Source organism: Equus quagga, chromosome 2 (assembly GCF_021613505.1).
Source record: "Equus quagga isolate Etosha38 chromosome 2, UCLA_HA_Equagga_1.0, whole genome shotgun sequence".
Lineage (NCBI taxonomy): Eukaryota > Metazoa > Chordata > Mammalia > Perissodactyla > Equidae > Equus > Equus quagga.
Window position 1 is genome coordinate 70,493,605 of NC_060268.1, and position 23,098 is coordinate 70,516,702.

The 23,098-nt window shown below is 37.0% G+C and overlaps 1 protein-coding gene across 2 annotated transcripts; it reads left to right on the top strand.

Moving 5' to 3' along the window:
* On the top strand, positions 1-23,098 carry MORF4L1 (mortality factor 4 like 1). Of its 2 annotated transcripts, XM_046654101.1 has the most exons (13): positions 1-150; positions 4,434-4,480; positions 6,410-6,477; positions 9,977-10,093; positions 11,157-11,243; positions 12,048-12,128; positions 16,275-16,300; positions 16,799-16,887; positions 18,190-18,291; positions 19,466-19,554; positions 20,048-20,220; positions 20,554-20,638; positions 22,356-23,098. In XM_046654101.1, the coding sequence occupies exons 1-13, from the start codon at positions 111-113 to the stop codon at positions 22,438-22,440; spliced, it is 1,089 nt and encodes a 362-aa protein (XP_046510057.1). In that variant the 5' UTR covers positions 1-110; the 3' UTR covers positions 22,441-23,098. The 2 variants fall into 2 exon arrangements, with proteins under 2 accessions (XP_046510057.1, XP_046510058.1); XM_046654102.1 differs by lacking the exon at positions 9,977-10,093 and having other exon boundaries at positions 4-150.

The following is a 23,098-nucleotide window of genomic DNA, read 5'->3' on the forward strand; positions in this document are numbered from 1 at the left end:
GCTGGCGGTGCCTGACGGCGCGTCTGACGCGGAGTTGGGTGGGGTAGAGAGTAGGGGGCGGTAGTCGGGGGTGGTGGGAGAAGGAGGCGGCGGCGGCGAATCACTTATAAATGGCGCCGAAGCAGGACCCGAAGCCTAAATTCCAGGAGGGTGAGTCTGGGCCTTTGGGGAGAAGGCACCTAACGGCGCAGGAGAGGGAAGCGGGTTCGACGTGGTCGAGGTTTGGGGGCCGGGGGCGGCCGGGCGGCGCCCAGAGAAGGCGGCGGGCAGGGCTTTGTGTAGAAAGCGCATTGCGGCGGTACGTTCGGTGCGTCATTGGGAGAAAACGCCTTGTGAGGCGAAAGCGTTCTGCCGGCGTGAGAGTGGGAGAGCGCGCTTGGTGCGTGGCAGAGCCTTAGTCAGCTGTTTGTTATTGTTCTGAGGAAGAGGGCGCGGAGAAAGTAGCCTATTGTGGGGCGACGACGGGTGCGCCATGGCGGCGGTGAGGGGAAGTGATGTGGCGTGGGGGAGGAGGGAGCGGCGGCCGTTTCGGGCGCTCGCGCGGCGTCTCCGGCCGCGGGGGCAGCCTGCGGCGGGCGCTCCGGAGCTCCCTCGAGCCCCGAGGCGGTGGCGTTCGGCGGAGCCGCCAGGCTGCGGCCGGCGAGTGGGCTTCGTGCCCCGGGGCGGGAGAACTGCGTTGTAAAATGGCCGCCGCAAGACGGCGGCGCATGATGGCCGCTGGCGGCGGCTCCCGGCCGCGGCGGCAGCTGGAGGGCGGGAGCAGCGCCCCCTTCCCCCGCCAGCGCGCGGAAGCCAGTTGCTCCGCGCCGACCTCGGGGAGGTGGCTAGGGACAGGAGAAAAGAGCACGAGCGTCTTTGTCTGCTTTGTGTCGCCCGAAGGCATCCTTTTGCTCTCCAAAAAGCCCAGTGCCAAGATCCGATGGGAATGTGAGTGCGCTCGTGCTGTGTGATTGCTCGTAAAAAAATAAATAAAAGCTCCGTCAGTGCTGTATTGTGATGTTTCCATTTAGAAGTCCAGTTCCCTTGATGTCGTCTTTTAAATACAGTTGTTGGCTAATTGCAATAACGTTTAACAGTGACTTGAAAGTTGTTTTTTAATTGACTTTTGATCGACAAGTCTTGGCTAACAGTAGACCCTGACTTCCAATGGAAGACACGTGTTTAATTCTCACGATTAACGCGTTTATTAACGTGTGGTTCAAGAGGAGGCTTAACAGTAAACCAAAATGGCAGTAAAACTGTAGGGAAGCGGGAACGCTTTAAAATGACCTTTTCATTGCTATCAATATATGTGCTGGTTACCGTAGATGGCCAGATATCTGCAAAGAAAATTTTGTTGTGAGGATTTTCAAACTTTAATGTGCGTTAGAATTACTTATGGAGTCATATAATCAAACCCCAAGTATATTGTAACTTTGTGGACTATTTAAGAGGTTTTCAAGGGTATTTTTGATAATTTCAGACTTTTAATACCTGCCTTCTCCCACCTTGAGAAGCTGTAACTATCTCCTGTGGATTTTTTTTTTTTTTTTTACCAGGGATTCTTAATCTGGAGTTTGTGAATATAATTCAGAAGATCTGTGAACTTGGATGGGAAAAAGTTATTTTTCTTTATTGTCTAACTGAAATTCAGTATTTCAGTTATGAATGTAGCTCCCTCTCCCCCAACCCCGCAGTAGTAGTAGCAGTATGTTTTCATATCCCAGCAGTATAGTTGTGGGAGATAACATTCCGATGTCATTTATGCTCCTCATTACCTCAAAATTACGGTAGTTACTGGATCTGCAGATGGAGCTCATGCAATATCATAGAAAGTATTTAAAACGTTTAATAACTATTCCAATATAGTTGGTTTCCTTTGTAATACTGTGTTTTGTGTGTTTACAAAAACATTCTAGGAAAAGGCCTTGTAGGTTTCACCAAACTGTCAAGGGTCCATGGCACAAAAAGTTAATCCCTACTGTAGGTTATCAAAGGAAAATCAGTTGAGATTCAGAACAGTCAAGGATGGCTTTCTGGAGGAAAAGCTTTAGTTCTAAACTAACGGGATGATAGAGTGAGGGGGGATAACAGCAAACTAGAATCCATGTGCTGCTCTAGTGGTGAATTAAGAGTAGGGACCAAAGTACCCTTGGTACCCTTTTAAAGGTACCCTTAGAAAGTAATTCTTCAGAGTACCTTTTGAAAGCTACCCTTATTTTGCCCTTATCATCACTTTACCATACACAATTGAGCTTGTGTAATGGTGGAAATATGAATCATCAGAAGTACTATTTTTTCATGATTCTTTTAAACTGTAAGGTTTTTCTCATTTAACAATGGTACAACATAGTCTAAATAAGCAGTTTTTAAGCATAGTGACTGTTTTGCACTGAACTTGCTCTTCCACTTCAAATTCTGTTAAAGCACAGGGTAAAGAAACCTGTTGGGGGTCTAGCCCATTGTCAGAGGGAAGGTTTTTTCCGCCTTGTCAGGAATTGAGATTGACTGATGCTGGCTTTTGAGTGATGTTCCTAGTAAGCACAAACCAGTGGGAAGATGAGGACTTGGAATCTCATCAGCCTTGAAGTTGAGAGCATTGGGCAGAATTACCTTTGTAGTTTGTTACTAGAAAGGAATGAGAGGGGAGAAAGGTTTGAAAAAACATTTACGGTGGTTTCCTCTTTCCCCAATTAACCTATCTTTCTCTCCAGTTCCACTTCCATAAATAGGCATTTGTTATCCTGGGTCACCCGCCTCAGGTAGCTGTGTGATTTTTCAACAGTATTAGGGTCCGGGAGCTAGAGTAGAGATCAAGATTGCAGTTAGCTTCGTGCACTTGTCTTTGATAGCGGCAGCCAAAGGGAGTGGGGAGTAGGGGTGTTTTCAGGGTGCTTTTAAAGTGTACCTGGAGAGTGAAATTAGGAGACAGATATCTGATCTTTGGTGCTGCTCTTTATTAATGCCATAGCTTATCTATATCCCCACAGTTTCATTCTTGCCCGCAGTGTTCAATCATGGTTCCAGCCCAGCTCTTTCCTGAGCTCCAGGCATGTGTAGTCAACTACTTACAAGATGGCTGGGTTTCCCATGTGCTGTAGTCACATATTCCGAAATTGATCTGAAACCCCTTCCCTCCATTTTCTGTTCTGGTTAGTGCTCTCATCAGCCTGGAAGTCATCTAAACTCTTTCTGCTTTTGCTTAGTTGTCCTTAACTTCTCATTGCTTTTCATTCATACTTATTTCAATTCTTATCCTGAGCATTGGAGGAAGTCTTTGACCAGACTCCCTGTTTCCAATCTTTACTTGAAGTTCTGCACAGGTCCAACAATCTCTGGCAGTGGTTCTTCAGAGTGGACTACTGCACAAGAATTATGTAGAGAACTTTGGTAATATTAAAAGTTACACTGGGGCTACTTGGGGAGATTCTAATATAGGTCTCTGGTGAGGCTTGAAAATCTAGTTTTAAAAACTGCTGCAAGAGATTCTTGGTCAGATTTGAGAATACTTCTGTACAGGATAAAGTGCAGACTTTATGACATGTAAGGCATTCCGTAATCTTCGTAACTTTCATTTCTACTTTTATATGTTTATCCTATGTTCAAGTGATAGTGAACCGTTCATATTTAAATAGTAATCTGTTAGTGTCACCTTATCATGTTTCTATGCTTTTGTACCAGTTGTTTCCCTCTGCTTGGATTCCCTGTGACCTTCCCAAGTAGCTCATCGGTCCTCCTTTTTATCGCTTATGAAGATAGTTAAAATATGAAATCCAATAAATTGTGCAAATCTACTTGCTTACATATCAATATCCCCCATTAATGTGACAGTGCTTATTAGCACAAGCAGGCACACAAAAGACACTGGGTAAATATGTTGGAAATGAGTATGCAGATTTGCTGTGGGATAACAATATTTCAGGGTTGAAGATTTATAAGTTGTGGTAAGTTTTCAAAACTATGTTTTAAAAGCAGTAATTTTTTTTTTTTTTAAACGTTGGCACCTGAGCTAACAACTGTGGCCAATCTTTTTTTTTTCTTTTTCCCTGCTTTATCTTCCCAAATCCCCCCCGGTACATAGTTGTATAGCCTAGTTGCAGGTCCTTCTAGTTACGGCTCATGGGAACGCTGCCTCAACGTGGCCTGATGAGCAGTGCCATGTCCGCGCCCAGGATCCAAACCCTGGGCCCCCGCAGCGGAGCGCGCGAACTTAACCGCTCGGCCACGGGGCTGGCCCCTAATTATTTTTTGTTGTTTGCATCGGATACTAAGGTATTTTTGTTGTAGGGTACTGTTGAAGTTTGATCTGAAGTGTTGATTCATACATAGCCGTACCCAGTTGGCTGATTTTTCGAGGAATACCATAGTAAAAGTGTGATGGCTTTCTCAGATGTGAATCTTCTTGTATATGGAGAGAAATTACAATTAACCTAGTATTTTTTTTACTTTTGCAGGTGAGCGAGTGCTGTGCTTTCATGGGCCTCTTCTTTATGAAGCAAAGGTATGAAACCCCTCTTCCTTTGAGATGTTAGCTGAAATTACTGGTTAGATCTGACTTTTTCGTATCAAATTTCAATGATTGATAGCTTTAGTAAGAGAGTTGCCTTTTTCATAGATTAGTAGTTCGTAGAGCTCCTCATCTTCTTTCTGGGTGTCTTACTGTTTGCTTAGTTGGTCAAAGCATTGCTACCTTGCCATTCATCTCACTGACTTGCTAAAGCCCTGGGAGTTAGGAGGAGTATTTGAAGGGAAAGATAGAAGATTGGTTGTGGGAGCAAATAGCATCGTATAACTGTGAGAATGTGAGAAAATAACTGCCAAAATCAATTTTACATGCCAATATGGGATGCTGAGTAAACAGTGAGCTAATTATATTATAGGTGAAAGCTAACATTAAAAATGAGTACATTTAACTTTTGTTTGTCTGGCAAAGTTTGAATCCTGGGGGATTCCCTTTCCTCTGTATCAGTGTTATACAGACTGATTATAAAAACTGATTATACATTTAGCTGAAGATAAATGGGATGATGCATTCCAAAGTCAGAAATGTTTTTGGTATTTTGTTTCTGGTAACTTTTTTTAAGCACAAATATTTAAGATGAGACTACTTTTAACAGTTGTAATTTTTAAGAAAATCAACACGGTATACAGAATGGTATAAAATTTAGTTAAAAGCAATTTTTACGTATATTCTCATTGAATAGTTTCTGTCTGTGAAAATAGTCATAACAATTGTAAAGTGTCAGACAGTGTGATAAAATAACCATTTTCACTACTTTTTACTTGTTTTGAATACATAGATGTGTTTTTTTAAAGTTGTCAAACGGCCGAATTTGGATTCATGGAGGTAGTCAGGAATTTTATGTACTTTTATCTTTTTTTTTTTTTTTTTTTGTGAGGAAGATTAGCCCTGAGCTAACTGCTGCCAATCCTCCTCTTTTCACTGAGGAAGACTGGCCCTGAGCTAACATCCGGCCCATCTGCCTTTACTTTATATGTGGGACGCCTGCCACAGCATGGCTTGCAAAGCGGTGCCATGTACGCACCTGGGATCTGAACTGGCGAACCCTGGGCCGCCGAAGCTGAACATGTGCACCTAACTGCTGAGCCACTGGGCCGGCCCCATATGTACATATATCTTAATGTTAGAATGCTAATACAGTTTGTAAGTAAATACGAGTCCTGTCGATCATTTTGTTCTGTCAACTTCTGGCAAACTACTAAACTGGCAGGTTTTTCTCCTCTGGCAGCAAAAACACTCCAGTGAATGATTTTTAAATGGTTATTGGAATAGCTTAAACTATCGTGATTCTTTGATGAATACTTTAAACTCCAAAACCAGATAGTCATCACTTGTCATAGTTAAATTCATTCTAATTTGTTTGGCTGCTTTTAAGAAGAACATGAAGTGTTTAATTTGTTACTTAGGTAGTTGCTGATCTTCTGCAGCAAAACAGCTTATTGTCTTTCTTAAGATAATGAAGTTTTTTAGTGATGTGTAAATATTTTTCTTCAGCTGAATTTGTTTTTGAAATAAATACAGCTTCTGGCTAGTTAGACTTTGAGAAATCAGAAGCATAGCTTTCACTAGCTGTTCTTGGATATCTAGCCAGTTGATTTAAGGTGTAGGATGACCTTTTATGCTTATGGTTCTTTGGCTTTGTTGGACTGACTCCAACAAATTGTGAATATTTGACAGTTTTATAAGTCTTAATACTCAACTACGCTAAAAGCTTAAGTAATGTTCTTTTTATAGAGTCACATTTTGTTGTTTTCATTTTGACCACCAAAGAGTTTAATTGTAGAGAGTGGCTTTCAAAGATCAGGTACTTTAAAATCATCCAGGTGATCTCTCTTGGTCTCTCTCTCTCTGTTTTTTTTTTTTTTTTTTTTTGATATTTCTAAGTGAATTTTTTCTTTTTTATTTCAGTGTGTAAAGGTTGCCATAAAGGACAAGCAAGTGAAATATTTTATACATTACAGTGGTTGGAATAAAAAGTGAGTATTAGATCTTTAAAAGCAGTGTTTTATTTATAGTTAACAAGGTATCTTGTGTCATAGACTGGTACAGGCATATGCTTCTTAATTCTTGTACAGTTTAAATATAATACATATTAAAGCAGGGGTGAACCATTTGTAGTATGGTGAAAATATATTAGAAATTAGGGTATGTAGCCATTTTATTTTAAATTCTTTGGAGTGTTTCTTGTGTTCTAGTATAATGTCTAATAATCATTAGTCAACCAGCTACTTTTTTATTATTTTGGACAGCTTGAGTTTTTTCCCTTAGCACAAACTCGATAATTATGTGCCTTATTTCAAGCAGTTATACTCAAAGCCAGTTGGATTTTTCTACCTAGAGAAGGGAAAACGATAAAGATTGCCTGATTTGAAAGAAATCACCAATTTATGTTCTGAACTTTGGAAACATAATTAAATGTTGACAGAAGGTTGTTTCATGTGGTTCACTTTTTAGCATTTGGTTTAACAGATAGAGAAATGTAATTGCACAAACTAGTTTTCCATGTTGAAGAGTTAGACTTTTTTTTTTTTTTTTAAAGCAATGGTGTATTGATCAGCTGTTACTGGGAGTGGACAGTGGTTGTAGATTGAACATAGTCTAGAATATCCAGCTGGTGGAGCTCTTTTTACAGTGATGAGTCTTTTTCCTGGGGGCCCACAAATACCACATCTAATAATTTACCCATTTTTGGTGTTTCTAAGTGGGTAGGCTATAATTTTTACTATGAGAAGTTTTAAATTAATTTTGTTAATGATGTTTTGTCTTTCAAAGATAGCACTGCCAGAAAGTACAGTTCTTTAGGAGTTGTTTTCTAGCAGCTTTAAGGCTTTGTGTCACCTGAGCCATGCTCTGATACCTGGTTCTCCGTGTGAGCACTGCCATCTGACTTGATGAGTACTCTATTGCTATGGAAGGAGGTTTTCTCTGACATTTACTGACCCTGTGACTTTGATCTTATTTCCTACAGTCCCCTACCCAGGTCACCAACCCGGTTAGTTTTATTTGTTAGAAGATCTTTTTCACAAAATGCTTTTGGCTAAGAAGTGTCAGACTCTTAACTTTTCTTCCAAGTGTAGTTGTAGAAAGGTGACAATCTAAAATGTGTAAAAGCACATTCTAACAACTTGTGATTTTTCTTTTTTTCCATTACTAAAAATGGTAGGTAGCTAATACCAGTAACTCAAAAGTTACCCCATGAGCTTTTAAATACTGAGAAATTGGGAAAATAATGGAGAAAACTGTCTTTTGTTCTTATAGAAGTAAACTTTCTATGATTTTAAATGTGATTTCAGTATTAATGTTAAATTGATTCTAATATCCAGGAAAGTTTATCTTATGGATCCTACCATATGTTATACCTTTTTCTTCCCTGTTTAAAAAAATGAAATATGAAACTATTTTAGTCTTTTATTAGACTGACATTTTACATATTGATATTTTATCAATATCAGGTAAAGTTGAGAGTATTATGATATAATGAAAATCTCAATTCTTGACAAGAAATAGAATATCTTACTTATCTGTATTATATATGGGAAAGTTAAAGTTTATCCAGGAAATCAAAAACAAATAACAAATTTATGGGATAGACATGTGCCCTCTCCATGTACACTTGTAAATAATTATTTTAGGATTTCATCTTAATAGCTGTGGACACAGCTTTTGTGCTTAACTCTTGAATATATAATATTTTGTATAAAATTACGTGTGTAGTCATGGACTGCACATAGAACGGTGGGCCCATAATATTAGTACTCTGTAGTCTAGGTGTGCAGTAGGTTATATCGTCCACATTTGTGTAAGTACATTCTATAACCTGTTGATGTGTTTCAAAGAATGTATCCTTGTTGTTAAGTGACATGACTGTAAATGTGTATAGCTTAAAGACTGGGTTTTTTAAGTGGCATTTGTAGCTTATAAGAAATTGTGAAAATACCAAATGCTTGTATTTTCTGATTTTACTACTTTGAAATAAATTAACACTTTTTTCCCTTGTTACAGTCCAGTAACAAGTAAATGATAGGCAGCATAGATTGTGTTTTATATTTTGTTTCCAGCTAATTTTATATTATTAATTATTCCTTGGAAAAAGAATTTAAAAATGGCATTAAAATTGGAGCTCTTCATTAATGTCTTTGTAGATGTATTGAGGAGTATTAATGAACAGTGTATTTTTTGTAGTTCACTGGATACGTAGGTAAATGTATGTAATGTTGGAAAGTTTGATTTTTAGTAAGTAGAGAAGCCTTTAAACCCATTTTGAAATGGGGAGGGTTACTCAAGTGCACGACAACTATGTTATGTCTTTATTTAGTGCCTTCTAAGTAGTGCTGTGGATCATTGTGACTTTGGGGATTAGTAAATCTACCTTTAGAAAATTCTGAGATTCTTTTTAGTGTAGTGTGCTGCCGAAGCGAGCACCTGAGACTCTTTTATGCTTGACCTATATGTAAAAATTGCTGCACGTTTGGCCTTCGCTTTCTACCTTAGTAGTGATGTTCTTCAGAGCAAAAGATGTTATTTCATTTTCCTGTAGTTCAGCAAGGGTTTTCAGCTCCTGACATAGAAAGGAAACTATAGAATTGACTTAGTTTTTAAGATAAAGGTGCTTGTTTAGATGCATTTTATGTCAGGGGAAAGGGATTTGCAAGATTCTAAAATGGAACTTTGTGGTAAATAAAAGTTTGCTAGCTCCCTTTAATTTAGACAGCATTGGAATGGATGTAAGTAGATACATAAATAAAAATTAAGATCCTCATTTTGAAAATGGTTTTCAGGATACCTTACTCTCAGAAAATCATACAGCAAAAACCCAATCTCCAAATTGGAATTTTCTTTTTTTTGCTGAGGTGGAATCGCCCTGAGCTAACATCTGTGCCAGTCTTCCTCTCTTTTGTATATGGGTTGCTGCCACAGCATGGCCGCTGATGAGTGGCGTATGTCTGAGCCCAGGAACTGAACCCAAACTGTGGAAGCAGAACGTACTGAACTTAACCACTAGGCCCTGAGGCCGGCAGCTGGAATTTTCGATTTATTTATTTGTTTTTTAATTTTCTTTTTCATTTTTATTTTTCCTTTTTCTCCCCAAAGCCCCCCAGTACATAGTTGTATATTTTTTACTTGTGGGTCCTTCTAGTTGTGGCATGTAGGATGCCCCCTCAGCAAGGCCTGATGAGTGGTGCCATGTCTGCAGCCAGGATTCGAATTGGCGAAACCCTCGGCCGCCGAAGTAGAGCATGCAAACTTAACCACTCAGCCAGGGGGCCGGCCCCTGGAATTTTCTTAAACTTCAGTAAATATGATACACTTTTCAAAAGCACAGTAGATAATATTTCTAAATTTTCAAATTTTCCTTATTGGAATTTGTTGACACAAACATTTAAATATTCCATTTGTAAATAAATCTTAATAAAGCTTAAGCTAAATTCTGCACCTAGTTACTGAGATTACTTTGTACTATGCTGTCTGTATCAGAAGTGCTGTGAGGCCCAGGCGCTCTGAAAAAACTTTGAAGACACGTGAGGATATTGTAGCCCTTTTTCCTGTTCCTGAAGGAGCTCCCTCAGTACACCACCCCCTCCTGACCTCTAGGTAAATGCATGTTTTAAAGTTTTCTCTAGGAAATCATGTGGAGGATTGCTTATTTATATATTTATTCTCCTTTTGACTGTGTTATATAAGAGGTCAGAGATGGGGAATCATTAAATAAGACTTTGCTTTGAGGATACATCTAATTGTGTCACTAAAGGAGCTCCATCAGCAGGAGAAAAGAGTCATTTTGCACGAAAAGTTAAGCATTGCCTAAGAAATCTCTCCCCGCCCTTTGGGAAAAAACCACATCACAAATCTTGCTTTGAAGGAGCTTTTTCTAAGTGTCAGAATGTGTTAGCAACTGAATATTTTAAGAGAGTGATTGGTTCTACTTGTTGCTGTTTAGAAAGTTATCTTTCTGGTTGTGCCTTGGAAGTTAGTGTTTTCATTTGTGAGTGAGTGAAGGTTGAAGATGATATACTCTGCTAAACCGTTGTAATACTTTAATTTACAGTCTTAGCTGAGTTGATCTAGATGGTATTTGAGTATTGTAGATGTAATGTGTTTCTGACATACTTTGAGTGTTTATTTTTTATGTGTGAGACGGAAGTGTTTTACATCTATTACTTATTTCTCATAATAATCCTTTGAGATAGGTACTGTTATCCCCATTTATAGCACAGAGTTCTGTAACTTCGCTGTTCTACACAGCTAACTATCCAGTTAGTTTAGTTCTCTAAGAAGTCAGCTTATGGACTACTGTGCTTCATTTTTTGGAAATTAAAGTTGTTTAAAGTATCTTTATTCTGTAAAGATAATTCCTTAGGAACTTAGGTTCCTCATTGCTGTGTTCTTAGGCCATTTAAAAAAACTATTTGAATAATCTGCTTTTGGACTATGGCAGTTTAGATTTAGAATGCTTCTTTTGAGACTATGAAGTTTACTTCCTTTACAGAACAGAGATTTTCATTTTAGTTGAGAATGGATTTGTAGTGCTTGTTCATCCGATAACTTCAGAGAAATCCAGAGTCTTGCCTTTTGGATCTCTAAAAAATAATTGGAAGACAGTCTGAATGGTAATGAAAATATTTTTCAATGATATTTTAACTTTTCTCTTTTTCAGTTGGGATGAATGGGTTCCAGAAAGCCGAGTACTCAAATACGTGGACACCAATCTGCAGAAACAGCGAGAACTTCAAAAAGCCAATCAGTAAGTTTGTTTTGCAACATGAATATTGAGGAGAAATGTTTTTAAATTAATTTTTGGAAATGGAATGAACAATAGGAATCATGTTGGCTGCCTTCCCATAAAACAATTCCTGGTACCTGTCAGCTGCTGTTTTATGGCTTTGACTTCAATTAATCAGAGAATCTTTTCCTAGGAAAGGAAAGTAGCATACGTGCCATTTCTTGAGTTTGTCCTTAGAGGTAGGTAGGAAACGAGAGCAGGATGTTGTTGGAAATTTCTGTAGTTGCAAACTTGTTATCTTCTGGGCTCTGTAGAAGGTACACTTGATGGGAAACAAAGCAGAGAGAAGGGGCATCCCTATTAAACTACTGTTCATCTCCGAAAGCATGTTGAGAAAAGGAGCCCAGAAAGACTATGTGGTCTGTAGGGTAATTGGTTTCTTTTAATTTCAAAGCTGAAATGTGTGTCAAGAAAATGGAAATGAAATGGGATCAAATAAAAACATTGGGATTAGTGAATCCCAAAACAAATGGAATTTTTGATTATATGAGAGAAGATCTATTATGGTCACTTTTTACTACATTTACTTTAATTTTAGTAGATATAAAAGAGCAAATTCTTGGGGATTTTTACTCTTGCTTTCTTGAATTGAGTTTTGTAAATATATTATCTCTTTGTCCAACTTGTTAGGAACTTTGTATCAGAATATGTATAGGCTTGGGGCCTCAATTTGAGTATAAAATTCAAAATGGAATTAAGCTGCACAATTTATTTTTCCACGTCAGTACTCATTTTATGATAACTCTATTGAAATTATTTTTCAAGGGAGCAATATGCAGAGGGGAAGATGAGAGGGGCTGCTCCAGGAAAGAAGACATCTGGGCTGCAGCAGAAAAACGTTGAAGTGTAAGAAGCTCTATCTTTGTTTTAATTCTGCATACTGCTTTTTAAGTGAAATTCAAAGTTCATACCCATTATCATGTGTTAGGGTTTATTGACAAGGGAAACTGGAACATTGTTGTAACTTGAAAAATGCCAATGAGAATCCCATTCTGAGGTGTGTTGGGTTGTTGATAATACATAGTAATGCCTTTATTTTCCTTAGCAGATTTGCTTACCCCCTTTTTTTTATTATGATAAAACATACATAACATAAAAGCACTTAACTCATTTTTTTTAATGTATATATATTTTTTCCTCCCCAAAACCCCAATACCTTAGTTTTAATGTTCTAGCTGTAAGTCCTTCCAGTTGTTCTGTGTGAGCCACTGCCACACCATGGCTACTGACAGACGAGTGGTGTGGTTCTGTGTCTGGGAACTGAACCTGGGCCACTGAAGCGGACCATGCCAAACTTTAGCCACTAGGCTATCAGGACTGGCCCTTAACTTACTTTGAAGTGTATAGTTCAGTGGCATTAAAATAGATTCACAACCCTTATCTTCAAGTTGTATGTGTAAATCTATATATATGCATGTAGTATGTTTTCTTTTTCAAACATAGTATTGAATTATCACTAGGACACGAGTTTTGAGATATTTTTGGGGTAGATTTGCTTTTCCAGAAGTGCTAAAAATACATTTAATTCCTCTCAAAACACATGGTAAGAATACGTGAGATATTAAGGTTTCAAATTACCGCTCCCCACCCCCCCCAAAAAGAAAACCATTCCTTGTTAATGCTTAAGATTCGGAATATCTTGGTAATAAGCCTGTTTGTGAAAGTCACGTGCACACACGTTGGCGTATATCTAAAGTTTATGTACCTGAAAGCCAATGTAGTAATGGTAACTTTACTTAGTAAATGAAAACAACATAAAGCATTAAAAGATTATTTTATTTCTTGACACTTGAATATTTTCATTTAAGAACAGATAATTTTAATGAATAGTCATGGGCTTTTTGTCAAAAGATTAAAAGTAACATGCTCTAAAATGTTTATTTAAGAGAAGTTTGTATATTTTTCCTTGAAATTACATTCTGTTGCTTTTAGAGTTACTGGTCTGACTTTACCTAAAAATTAGGTGTTAGTGAAGGTAATTATGCGTTTTGAAATGTTTGAAGTTTTACCTTTTTGTTGAGAAGATAATTGACTTGGCAAGATTAAGTGTTACTATTTGAGGATGGCTCATAGCTTTTGTTAATAAGTAGTAGCATAACCATGATCTGGTTCTTTGGCTCTATAGTAGTATTCATTAGGATTTAATAGCAGTTAAGTCTTAAAAGGCAGTGACTTTCTTATTATATGGAAAAATACAATGGATTGTTCTCAATAAAGTCATATTTTGGTTTATTGCTAATTCTTTATCACTGTGCAGAAAGTCAGTGTAGAAACCTAATCTAGGTAGTAGTAGGCCTAAAAATTATTTGTATTTGAATGTAAAGTGTTGCACAGTTTTGACTGCAAAAATAATGGTTGAGTAAGTATATAATAAAGTAAAGCTTTAAAATTCAAATTTGCCGTCCTTGGACAGTGGGGGCCTCTTCAAATGAGTTGGCTTCCTGAGTCCTTTGAGGGATGGATCTTGGACCTTCCTTGTCAGTAGGTGGGATAAGATGTTCCAGGCTCACCTTGCACGTTTTCTGCCCTGAGACATGGAACCTAATACTTCTCCAGGAGTTTTCCTTTTAGTGGGGCAAGTGTTTTATTTATTTATTTATAATGTGAGGAAGATTGGCCTTGAGCTAGCATCTGTTGCCAGTCTTCCTCCTTTTGTTTGACAGAGATCGTTGCTGACCTAACATCTGTGCTAATCTTCCTCTATTTTAAATGGGTAGCCACTACAGCGTGGCTTGACAAGTGGTGCTGGTGCACACCCAGGATCTGAACCTGTGAACCCCCGGCAGCCCAAGTGGAGCATGCACACTTAACCACTGCAAAAGTGACATTTCGATAAGATTATAATCTGAGTGCTTAGAAGGTATCATGTAATCTTGAGTGTTGCTTTTCTGTGGTAGTATAGGCAGTCTATTTTAAAATAAAAATATTGAGTAATTTAACCTGGTCATTTTTTTTCATTCTTTGATTTTGATGAAATTTTTATTGTTCTGTTTTCTTTTTTCTTTTTAGGAAGATTAGCCCTCAGCTAACTACTGCCAGTCCTCCTCTTTTTGCTGAGGAAGCCTGGCCCTGAGCTAACATCCATGCCCATCTTCCTCTGCTTTATATGTGGGACGCCTGCCACACCATGGTGTGCCAAGTGGTGCCATGTCCACACCCAGGATCTGAACTGGCAAACCCCAGGCTGCCAAGAAGTGGAACGTGCGAACTTAACTGCGGCGCCACTGGGCCGGACCCTGGAGTGATTTTTTTTTTTAAGAATGACTTATGCGGCCAGCCTGGTGGTGCAGTGGTTAAGTGTGCACATTCTGCCTCGGCAGGCCCGGGGTCCACTGGTTCAGATCCTGGGTGCAGACATGGCACTGCTTGACAAACCATGCTGTGGTAGGCGTCCCACATATAAAAGTAGAGGCAGATGGGCATGGATGTTAGCTCAGGACCAGTCTTCCTTGGCAAAAAGAGGGGGATTGGTGGCAGATGTTAGCTCAGGGCTAATCTTCCTCAAAAAAAGAATGACTTAGGACTTTAGTTACTCTTCAAATTGACTCTAACAGCTTGTATTTTGACTATATAATATTTAGTCATAGGGCTTGGAAATAGGAATAAAAACAACGCCAGCAGTTTTGGAAATAGGAGTATAAACAATGCCATCAGTTTATTGTATGAAATCCTGTTGGATGGTTTGAAAAACTAACTTGAATGTTTAACACAAGCAAGAAGGTTGAAGTGAGAATGTCCAAGAGTCTTTACTACTGGGATTTATTGAAGTATAGTTTATAGATCTTTACTTTAGTGTTGGGATCAGTTGTCAATATTTTTTAAATTTTATGGTAAGGAGTGAGTGTAAGGGCTCTGTGTTTCTCTTCGTTCCCACGTGTTCTTGACATGTACAAGTAAAAGTTCATGGTTTAATCTGACCCACAAATTCTATCCAACAAATACTTGTGTTACAGATGAGATGTTAACCTTAGAGAAGCAGGAAAAAACCTGCACTTTCATGTGGCCATATTTTTGTGTTTATAAGCAAATATAAGTTAATTTGAGTTGTAAAATGAAACCCAAGCTCTAAAAATGAGTACAGTTAATTAATAATGTTTATAAATATTATTTAAAACTATAGAAAAGTAAATACTCAGGTGTTTCGGTGTGGTCTCACCAGATGTAATCCGTAATCAGTGGGCTTTGCAAACTGTTTTCCTTGTATTCCAGAAATAATTATGTATAAAGTCAATGTTAGTAATTTCCTATTTGGCAGTATATAAAGAGACATGAATTAAGTTGCTATTAGATATGATAACCAAGAGGAAGGAGACATTAGCTTTGTTTTACACATGAGAGAATAGAGTATTCAGTATTGAAAAGGAGGGAATGTAGTTTAGAGAAGAAATAGAGTGAGAGTTCAGACCAGGGAGAGTGGAGTAATGGATTGGTCTTTTTTTTCTTCTTCTTCCCAAAGCTCCCCAGTACGCAGTTGTAGGTCTTTCTGGTTATGTGTGTGGGGTGCAGCGGTGCGATGTCCGCACCCAGGATCCAAACCGTCATAACGCTGGGCTGCCAAAGTGGGATGTCTGAACTTAACCGCTTTGCCACAGGGCCAGCCTCTGGATTGATCTTAAAGCATACAAATCTAAAATAAACTTACGTTGGTACTAAAGTAGTTGAGAAAAATATTTTGACCTTTGAAACTTTTTTTTGGTGGTATGAATGTAATATTCTTATAAACTATTTATTTGTAACATATGCTATAAACTTATAAGTTAATATAACCCGGGAAGGAAGCTTTCTGATGTGTCTTGGTTTATTTTTCTGTTACATGGAGAGAGATGTGAATTTAGCCAACTATGAATAAAAATCCTGTGTCCTAGCAGGAAACTATGTTCACTGGCTGATCTTATGCAAGGCAGTATTTCTCTCAACTTAACCCTGTAAACAGAGGCAGTTTTACTAGCAATAATTACTTAACTTTCTTTCTCCTTTTGTCACCCCTTTCAGGAAAACAAAAAAGAACAAGCAGAAAAGTAAGAATATTAACTTTGTTAAAATTATTTTACCTTTATGAAATATTTACATTTTGAATTCACTGGTAAATTTTAAAAGTTATAAAATTTTAGAGTTAGCTTCTCATGTTTGTTGATGGTGTCAGATACGAGTCACAGCAATGTTACAGAGTGAGGTACCTTGTAGTAGAGACCTAACTCTGATACTCTTTACCATGGAGAAACCTGTAAGCATGTATTACCTTCATGTTCTTTAGTCTTAATGACTAACCCTGAGAAGATAAAAATTTTTAATAAATGTAAGATGATAATATTAAATGTTGCCTTATACTAAATGTGTGGTAGGGCTGTTGATAAAAGTTATATTTTTGGTGGGAATATGATTCTTTAATGTAGATTCAAGTAACACCTATATAATGGAAAAATGAAGAGAGGGTGTGTCTTGAGACTATTTTCCTTAAAGGAGTTTCTCATTTGCTAAGCTAAAAGTCCTCCCTTCTGACCCCTGAATTTTTATAGCACCTGGAAATGGAGATGGTGGCAGTACCAGTGAGACACCTCAGCCTCCTCGCAAGAAAAGGGCTCGAGTAGATCCTACTGTTGAAAATGTGAGTTTTTCCTTAAGTTTATGAATAGCATCTTAGAATTTTTAGTCTTGTCAATGTTCCAACACAATGAAATAGTCATAGAACTTTGGATCTCAAAAGCATTGCTAACATGGTTAACTACTGAAATGAAAATATTCCCCTTTTTTGGATAAAGGATATATTTGTATAAATCTTTATGTCACTTGTAGCTCTAGATATGTCCATATGTCCCTGCTAGATTTCCGCCTCACAACTCATCGGTGGATGTATGTTTATAAGCTCTTTGTTCATGTACATGACTAAATACTTTTTTGGTGTTAGACTGTATATTTATTAGGTCACATTAAATGATTTAATATGTCCTAAGATGATTTAATAAACCAGTTAAAAAAAAATACCATAAAAGCCTGTCAGTTCCACATATGTATGTGTGGGTGTAATAGTTATAGAATTCTTATGTAAGTGATAAAATGTCTTCTAATTTATTATATTTATACTTTTCAAAGTTGTGAATTTGAAAATTTATTAGGGTTTTAATTTTTAACTGATACAGTTTATATTTCTGAAGCTAAGGTTTTAAAGCAGTGGTATACTTATGAATAGTGGTATGTTCTGAAAAATTAGGCGCCTTTGGGCACTTCTTGAAGACTTGATTAGAAGTCAGTGTATTTAATTTTGTGTATTAAAGATGTAACTTTTAAGATAGTTGTGTTTGGGATAGTCATTTGATACCAGCAGTCAATATGAAAATACTAAAAGTGCATCAAGTAAGTGTTCATTTATAGAAGAAAAGGAAATTGGCTAAAGAATTTTTGCCTTCATGTGAAAAGGCACTAAATAGACCAGTTATCTATCAAGATAAGATTCTTTGTCCCAGCAGCTAGCTGTCTGTTGTTTTCATTTACAGTTTTTGAAATGACAATTCTGCAACTCATTGGGGTACTTTAAAGAACTAATTTATACCCAGTGCCTCTAATACTTGAGAAAAGCCATGTGGGTTTTTGTTGGGGGGTGGGGGTGGGTAAGAAAGATTGGCCCTAAGCTAACATCTGTTGCCAATCCTCCCCTTTTTGCTTGAGGAAGCTTAGCCCCAAGCTAACATCTGTGCCAGTCTTCCTGTATTTTGTATGTGGGTCACCGCCACAGCGTGCCTTGATAAGTGTGTAGGTCTGCGCCTGGGATCTGAACTTGTGAACCCGAGTTGCCAAAGCAGTGTGTGCCGAATTTAACCACTACGCCACTGGGTGGCCCCAACCCCTGTCTTTTAAAGTTGCTATTCAGCAAGAAAAGACAGATTTTTAATCCCTTCTTGTTTCTATATAGGAGGAAACATTCATGAACAGAGTTGAAGTTAAAGTCAAGATTCCTGAAGAACTAAAACCATGGCTTGTTGATGACTGGGACTTAATTACCCGGCAAAAACAGGTAACTTGAAAGCTACGCAGATTGTCGTCTATATGATAAGATTTTGCTAGTGTGGAAAAAAGTTTCTTTTTAAGGGAAAAGTTGTATAGACTTAAATATTGAAGGTATGACATTATTTTAATTCAGAGACTAAACAATTTGATCATCAGAAAGAATGGCTTGGAGAGGGATAAACAAAGAGGTATGTAAAAGTATGAGTTTATAATGATAAAAAAGCTGGAGACAACTCATTTGTGGAGGTTGCTGGAGCAGGAAATCATTTTGAAAATTACTAGACAGAGAAGCATGTGTTTCCTAACTTACTGTAACTGAAAATGAGACGTCCTCACATATGTCGCTGCTAATGGAATGTAATAGGAAGCATGCAGTAGCACCTGCAAGGTATTCATGGTTTCCAAAAGTACCTGAATCTAATCGAGCTCATAGGTCTAATTAGTAGTGTACAGAAAATAGGGATATTATGAGGTACATGTAACATCACAAGGGTACGGTCATCAAAATCCAGAATGAGGAACTCTGTAGGACAAATGAACCAATTTCTTATAACAAATGAAGGGAAGAGTAGGGACTGCTGGAGGATTATGAGACTTGAGAGACACCAGTCATATGCAATAAGTAGACTTTGATTCTTAATGGGGCTCTGAGCTAAACTGCTAGGGCTCGGACCTTTGCTCTGCCACTTACTATATATGAGTTTAGACAAATTGCCTGGCCTTTTTGTGCTTTAGTTTCCACATTTAGTGGAATAATGGTTTCCTGCCTTGTAGTATTGATGAGAAGGTGAAAAGAGAATTCATGTAAATGCTTTAGGCAGGGTCTAGCACATAATATGCGCACAGTAAATGAAGACTTCATGATACTATGGAGGAGGTACATTTATGTCTGGTACATTCTATATGTAGTAATATAGTGTATGTGTGTCCAATAGATTACCAGTCTTTAGAGTTGTGCTGTCTAGTATGGCAGCTGCTAGCCACATTTGTCTATTTAATTGAAAGTAAGTACAACTAAATTTTTAGTTCCTCAGCCACATTGGCTGTGTTTCAAGCACTGAACAGTGCCTTTTCCTGTTTTGTAATACCATTAGGTGATCTTTTATTGCATTAAAGCGTTTCCAGTGTAGTTTTTCTTTAAAAAAGAAAATACTGACATTCAAATGTTTTTGTTTCCATAGCTTTTTTATCTTCCTGCCAAGAAGAATGTGGATTCCATTCTAGAGGATTATGCAAATTATAAGAAATCTCGAGGAAACACAGACAATAAGTAAGAATATATACATCTTTGAAGTATACCCAGGCATTTTCTTTAGAATATTTTTATTTCCAAATAAGTCAGCTGAAATGTGTACTTAATCTAAAACAATACCATCAGAAATTAGTAAAATAGAATTTCATTGGTTTGATACAGGAGGTCTGGCTGGCAAACTTTCTTAAAGGGCCAGATAGTAAAGATTTTAGGAAAAATTGAAACTATTATGTGTACATACATACATAACCATTTAAAATACTATTTAAAAGCGTAAAAACCATTGTTAGCTTGAGGGCTGTAGTTTGCTTGCTGCTGATGTTTATTTTTGGAAATGATTTCTTGTGCTTTTGTTAAATCCCTTTTTTAAAACATCTGTTCAGTAAAGGTTCGTTGTCATTCGTTCAACCTTTAACTTAATCCCTTCCCTCATGTTGGTTGAATTAGCCCCCATCTCTCACTTCTTTTCAGTGACCTGCTTTGAAAGTAAAATATTTTTGTTCATTTATAGGGAGTATGCTGTTAATGAAGTTGTGGCAGGGATAAAGGAATACTTCAATGTAATGTTGGGCACTCAGCTACTCTACAAATTTGAGAGACCACAGTATGCTGAAATCCTTGCAGATCACCCTGATGCTCCCATGTCTCAGGTGTATGGAGCGCCACATCTACTGAGATTATTTGGTAATGCACCATTTAGAAAATAAAATTTTACTTGTTTTCCTTGGGCCTTTAATATTTTATCCTTCCTAATTGATATCAAAGTAACATAAAGTAACATTTGAAAACATTCCATTTTAATTTGAACTTATCTAAAATGTGAAATATCAGAATCTGTTTAAAAATCTAATCTATTTTTTAATTCATTAATATAATTTATTAAATGTCAAAATCTTGAGAAGAGATTCTAAAGTCATGTATTTTAAAGGAATCAGTGATGGTTGCATATACATACATGATTATGTTCTTATAGTGCTACTTTGGGTTAACTTTGACTAAGTTCTTTTGTTTAAATAGTACGAATTGGAGCAATGTTGGCCTATACACCTCTGGATGAGAAGAGCCTTGCTTTATTACTGAATTATCTTCATGATTTCCTCAAGTAAGTCTTAAGAGTGTGTTTGAATTGAAAACATGAATTTAGTACAGTATACTGAAAATTACTCTGATAGATTGATACTGTAGTTATTAAAACGTAACAAAACTAAACAAAACAACGTGGTATTGGTACAGGAGTAGATACATTGTAGATGGAACAATATAAATGCAAATGTATGGAAAGATCAGAAGTGGTAGAGTGGCATATTGGAGCAATATGGAGAAAAGATGTAGTACTTAGTAGATGGTGATGGGAACAACTGGCTAGTCTTTGGAAAGAAAGAAACTTAGACCCACACTTACTGTCGTGCACCAAAATTCTGGATGAATCAAAAATTTCAGTGTAAAATTAAAACTACTAAGATAATGAAGGGAAAAAGGGTAATGTTTTTACGATTTTCACAGTGAGAAAAGTCTTTCTAAAAATAACACTCAATACAGGAAATGATTGATCAGTTTGACTATGTAAAAAGTTAAGATTCTATGTGATAAAAATATTCTCTTAAAGATGAAGGGAATATATGTTAACATATGATAAAGAGCTGGAATCTTTAATAAACAAAGAAGAGTTCTTATTCAGTAAGAAAAACATTAGTGAAAAGTAGGACATGGGAAATTCACAGAAATTCACAGTACAAAAGGCCACAAAAAATATGTTTAACATTAAGATAATTAAAATGTCTTGTCAGATTGGCCAAGATTATAAAGATTGAAGAAGTGGGGAAAAGGGCAATCTTGGTTTCTCTACAGCCTTTTGGAGGGCATTTTGGCAATGCATGTTAAAATTTCAAGTGTGTTTATATCCTGTAGAAAATACTTAAATACACAAAGATTTCCAAGCATGTTTATTGCATTGGGTATTTTTTTTAATAGTAGTGATGAATTGTAAACAACCAAGCAGCTATTAAAGGGATGGGGTAGGTCTAAATACACTGATCAGGAAAGATATCCAAGTTGTGTTAATTTAAAAAAAGTTGACAATAGAGTATGATATGACTCCCTCATTTGTAGAGAAACAGTTTCAATTTTTGGAAGAACGTGGATCATACTTAACAGTGGATTATTTCTTGGACATAGTGTTGGGAAGGGAAGGTTGAAGTTTTCAGTTTTTACTTTCTACTTTATTTCTGTATTTGAATTTTCAAAAATGTGTATTTCATCGTAAAGATTTTAAAACTGCAACATGGGCCTGGAATCTAAACAGCCTTAATAGTCCTCACTCTACCAATGATAAACATCTTCTCTTTATCTCAGTTTATTTATGAAATAAAAGTGCTCTTCTGCTTGACATTTCAGATCCCTTTGCTTTTTATGGTGTTAATTTCAAGTTTAAATTTGAAATTTACTTGTCAATTTCTGAATCTATATTTAATATAACGAATTTCAAAGAGTTAAAGAAAACACCAATATGTTAGTCTTTTGATAATAACATCTATTTCTTAAAAGATAGTCCAAGCTCTCAAGTTGGTATTCTGAAGACAACTGTTTGCTGTTTGGAAATAAGAGGAGTAATTCTGGACTTCATTCTTTTGTGCATTGTTGTTTGGTATAGCCCTGTTTATTTGAGTTTGTAATTACATGGTTTTACTGTGAGGTGTGATTATTTTAGTATATTTTAAGAAAGTGTTTTGTATGGCTTTTGTATATAATTAAGTGAGAAGGGATTTGGGTCAAGATATGATTCTTCTTCGTCTTTGTAATGATGAACATTTTATTTTTAGATACCTGGCAAAGAATTCTGCAACTTTGTTTAGTGCCAGCGATTATGAAGTGGCTCCCCCTGAGTACCACCGGAAAGCTGTGTGAGAGGCGCTGACACTCACTTATGTTTGGATCTCTGTAAACACATTTTTGTTCTTAGTCCTTCTCTTGTACAAATGATGTACTTTGAAAATGTCAGTGTATAACAGAATTGATGTTTGTTTGTTTTCTGTTTGATTTTAAACAGAGAAAATAAAAGGGGTTACAGCTCCTTTTTTCTTTTTTTTTCATTTCAAAGTTACTACCAGTGTATTCATGATGGACAATGGAGAGACATACTGTAGAGTGTTTTATTGCCTAGTTGACAAAGCTGCTTTTGAATGCTGGTGGTTCTATTCCTTTGACACTACGCACTTTTATAATATGTGTTAATGCTATATGACAAAATGCTCTGATTCCTAGTGCCAAAGGTTCAATTCAGTGTATATAACTGAACACACTCACCCATTTGTGCTTTTTTTTTAAATGGTGCTTAAAGTAAAGAGCCCATCCTTTGCAAGTCATCCATGTCGTTTCTTAGGCATTCTATCTTTGCTAAGATTGTTGAAGAATGGTGGCTTGTTTCATGGTTTTTGTATTTGTGTCTAATGCACGTTTTAACATGATAGACGCAATGCATTGTGTAGCTGCAGTTTTCTGGAAAAGTCAATCTTCTAGGAATTGTTTTTCAGATCTTCAATAAATTTTTTCTTTAAATTTCAAA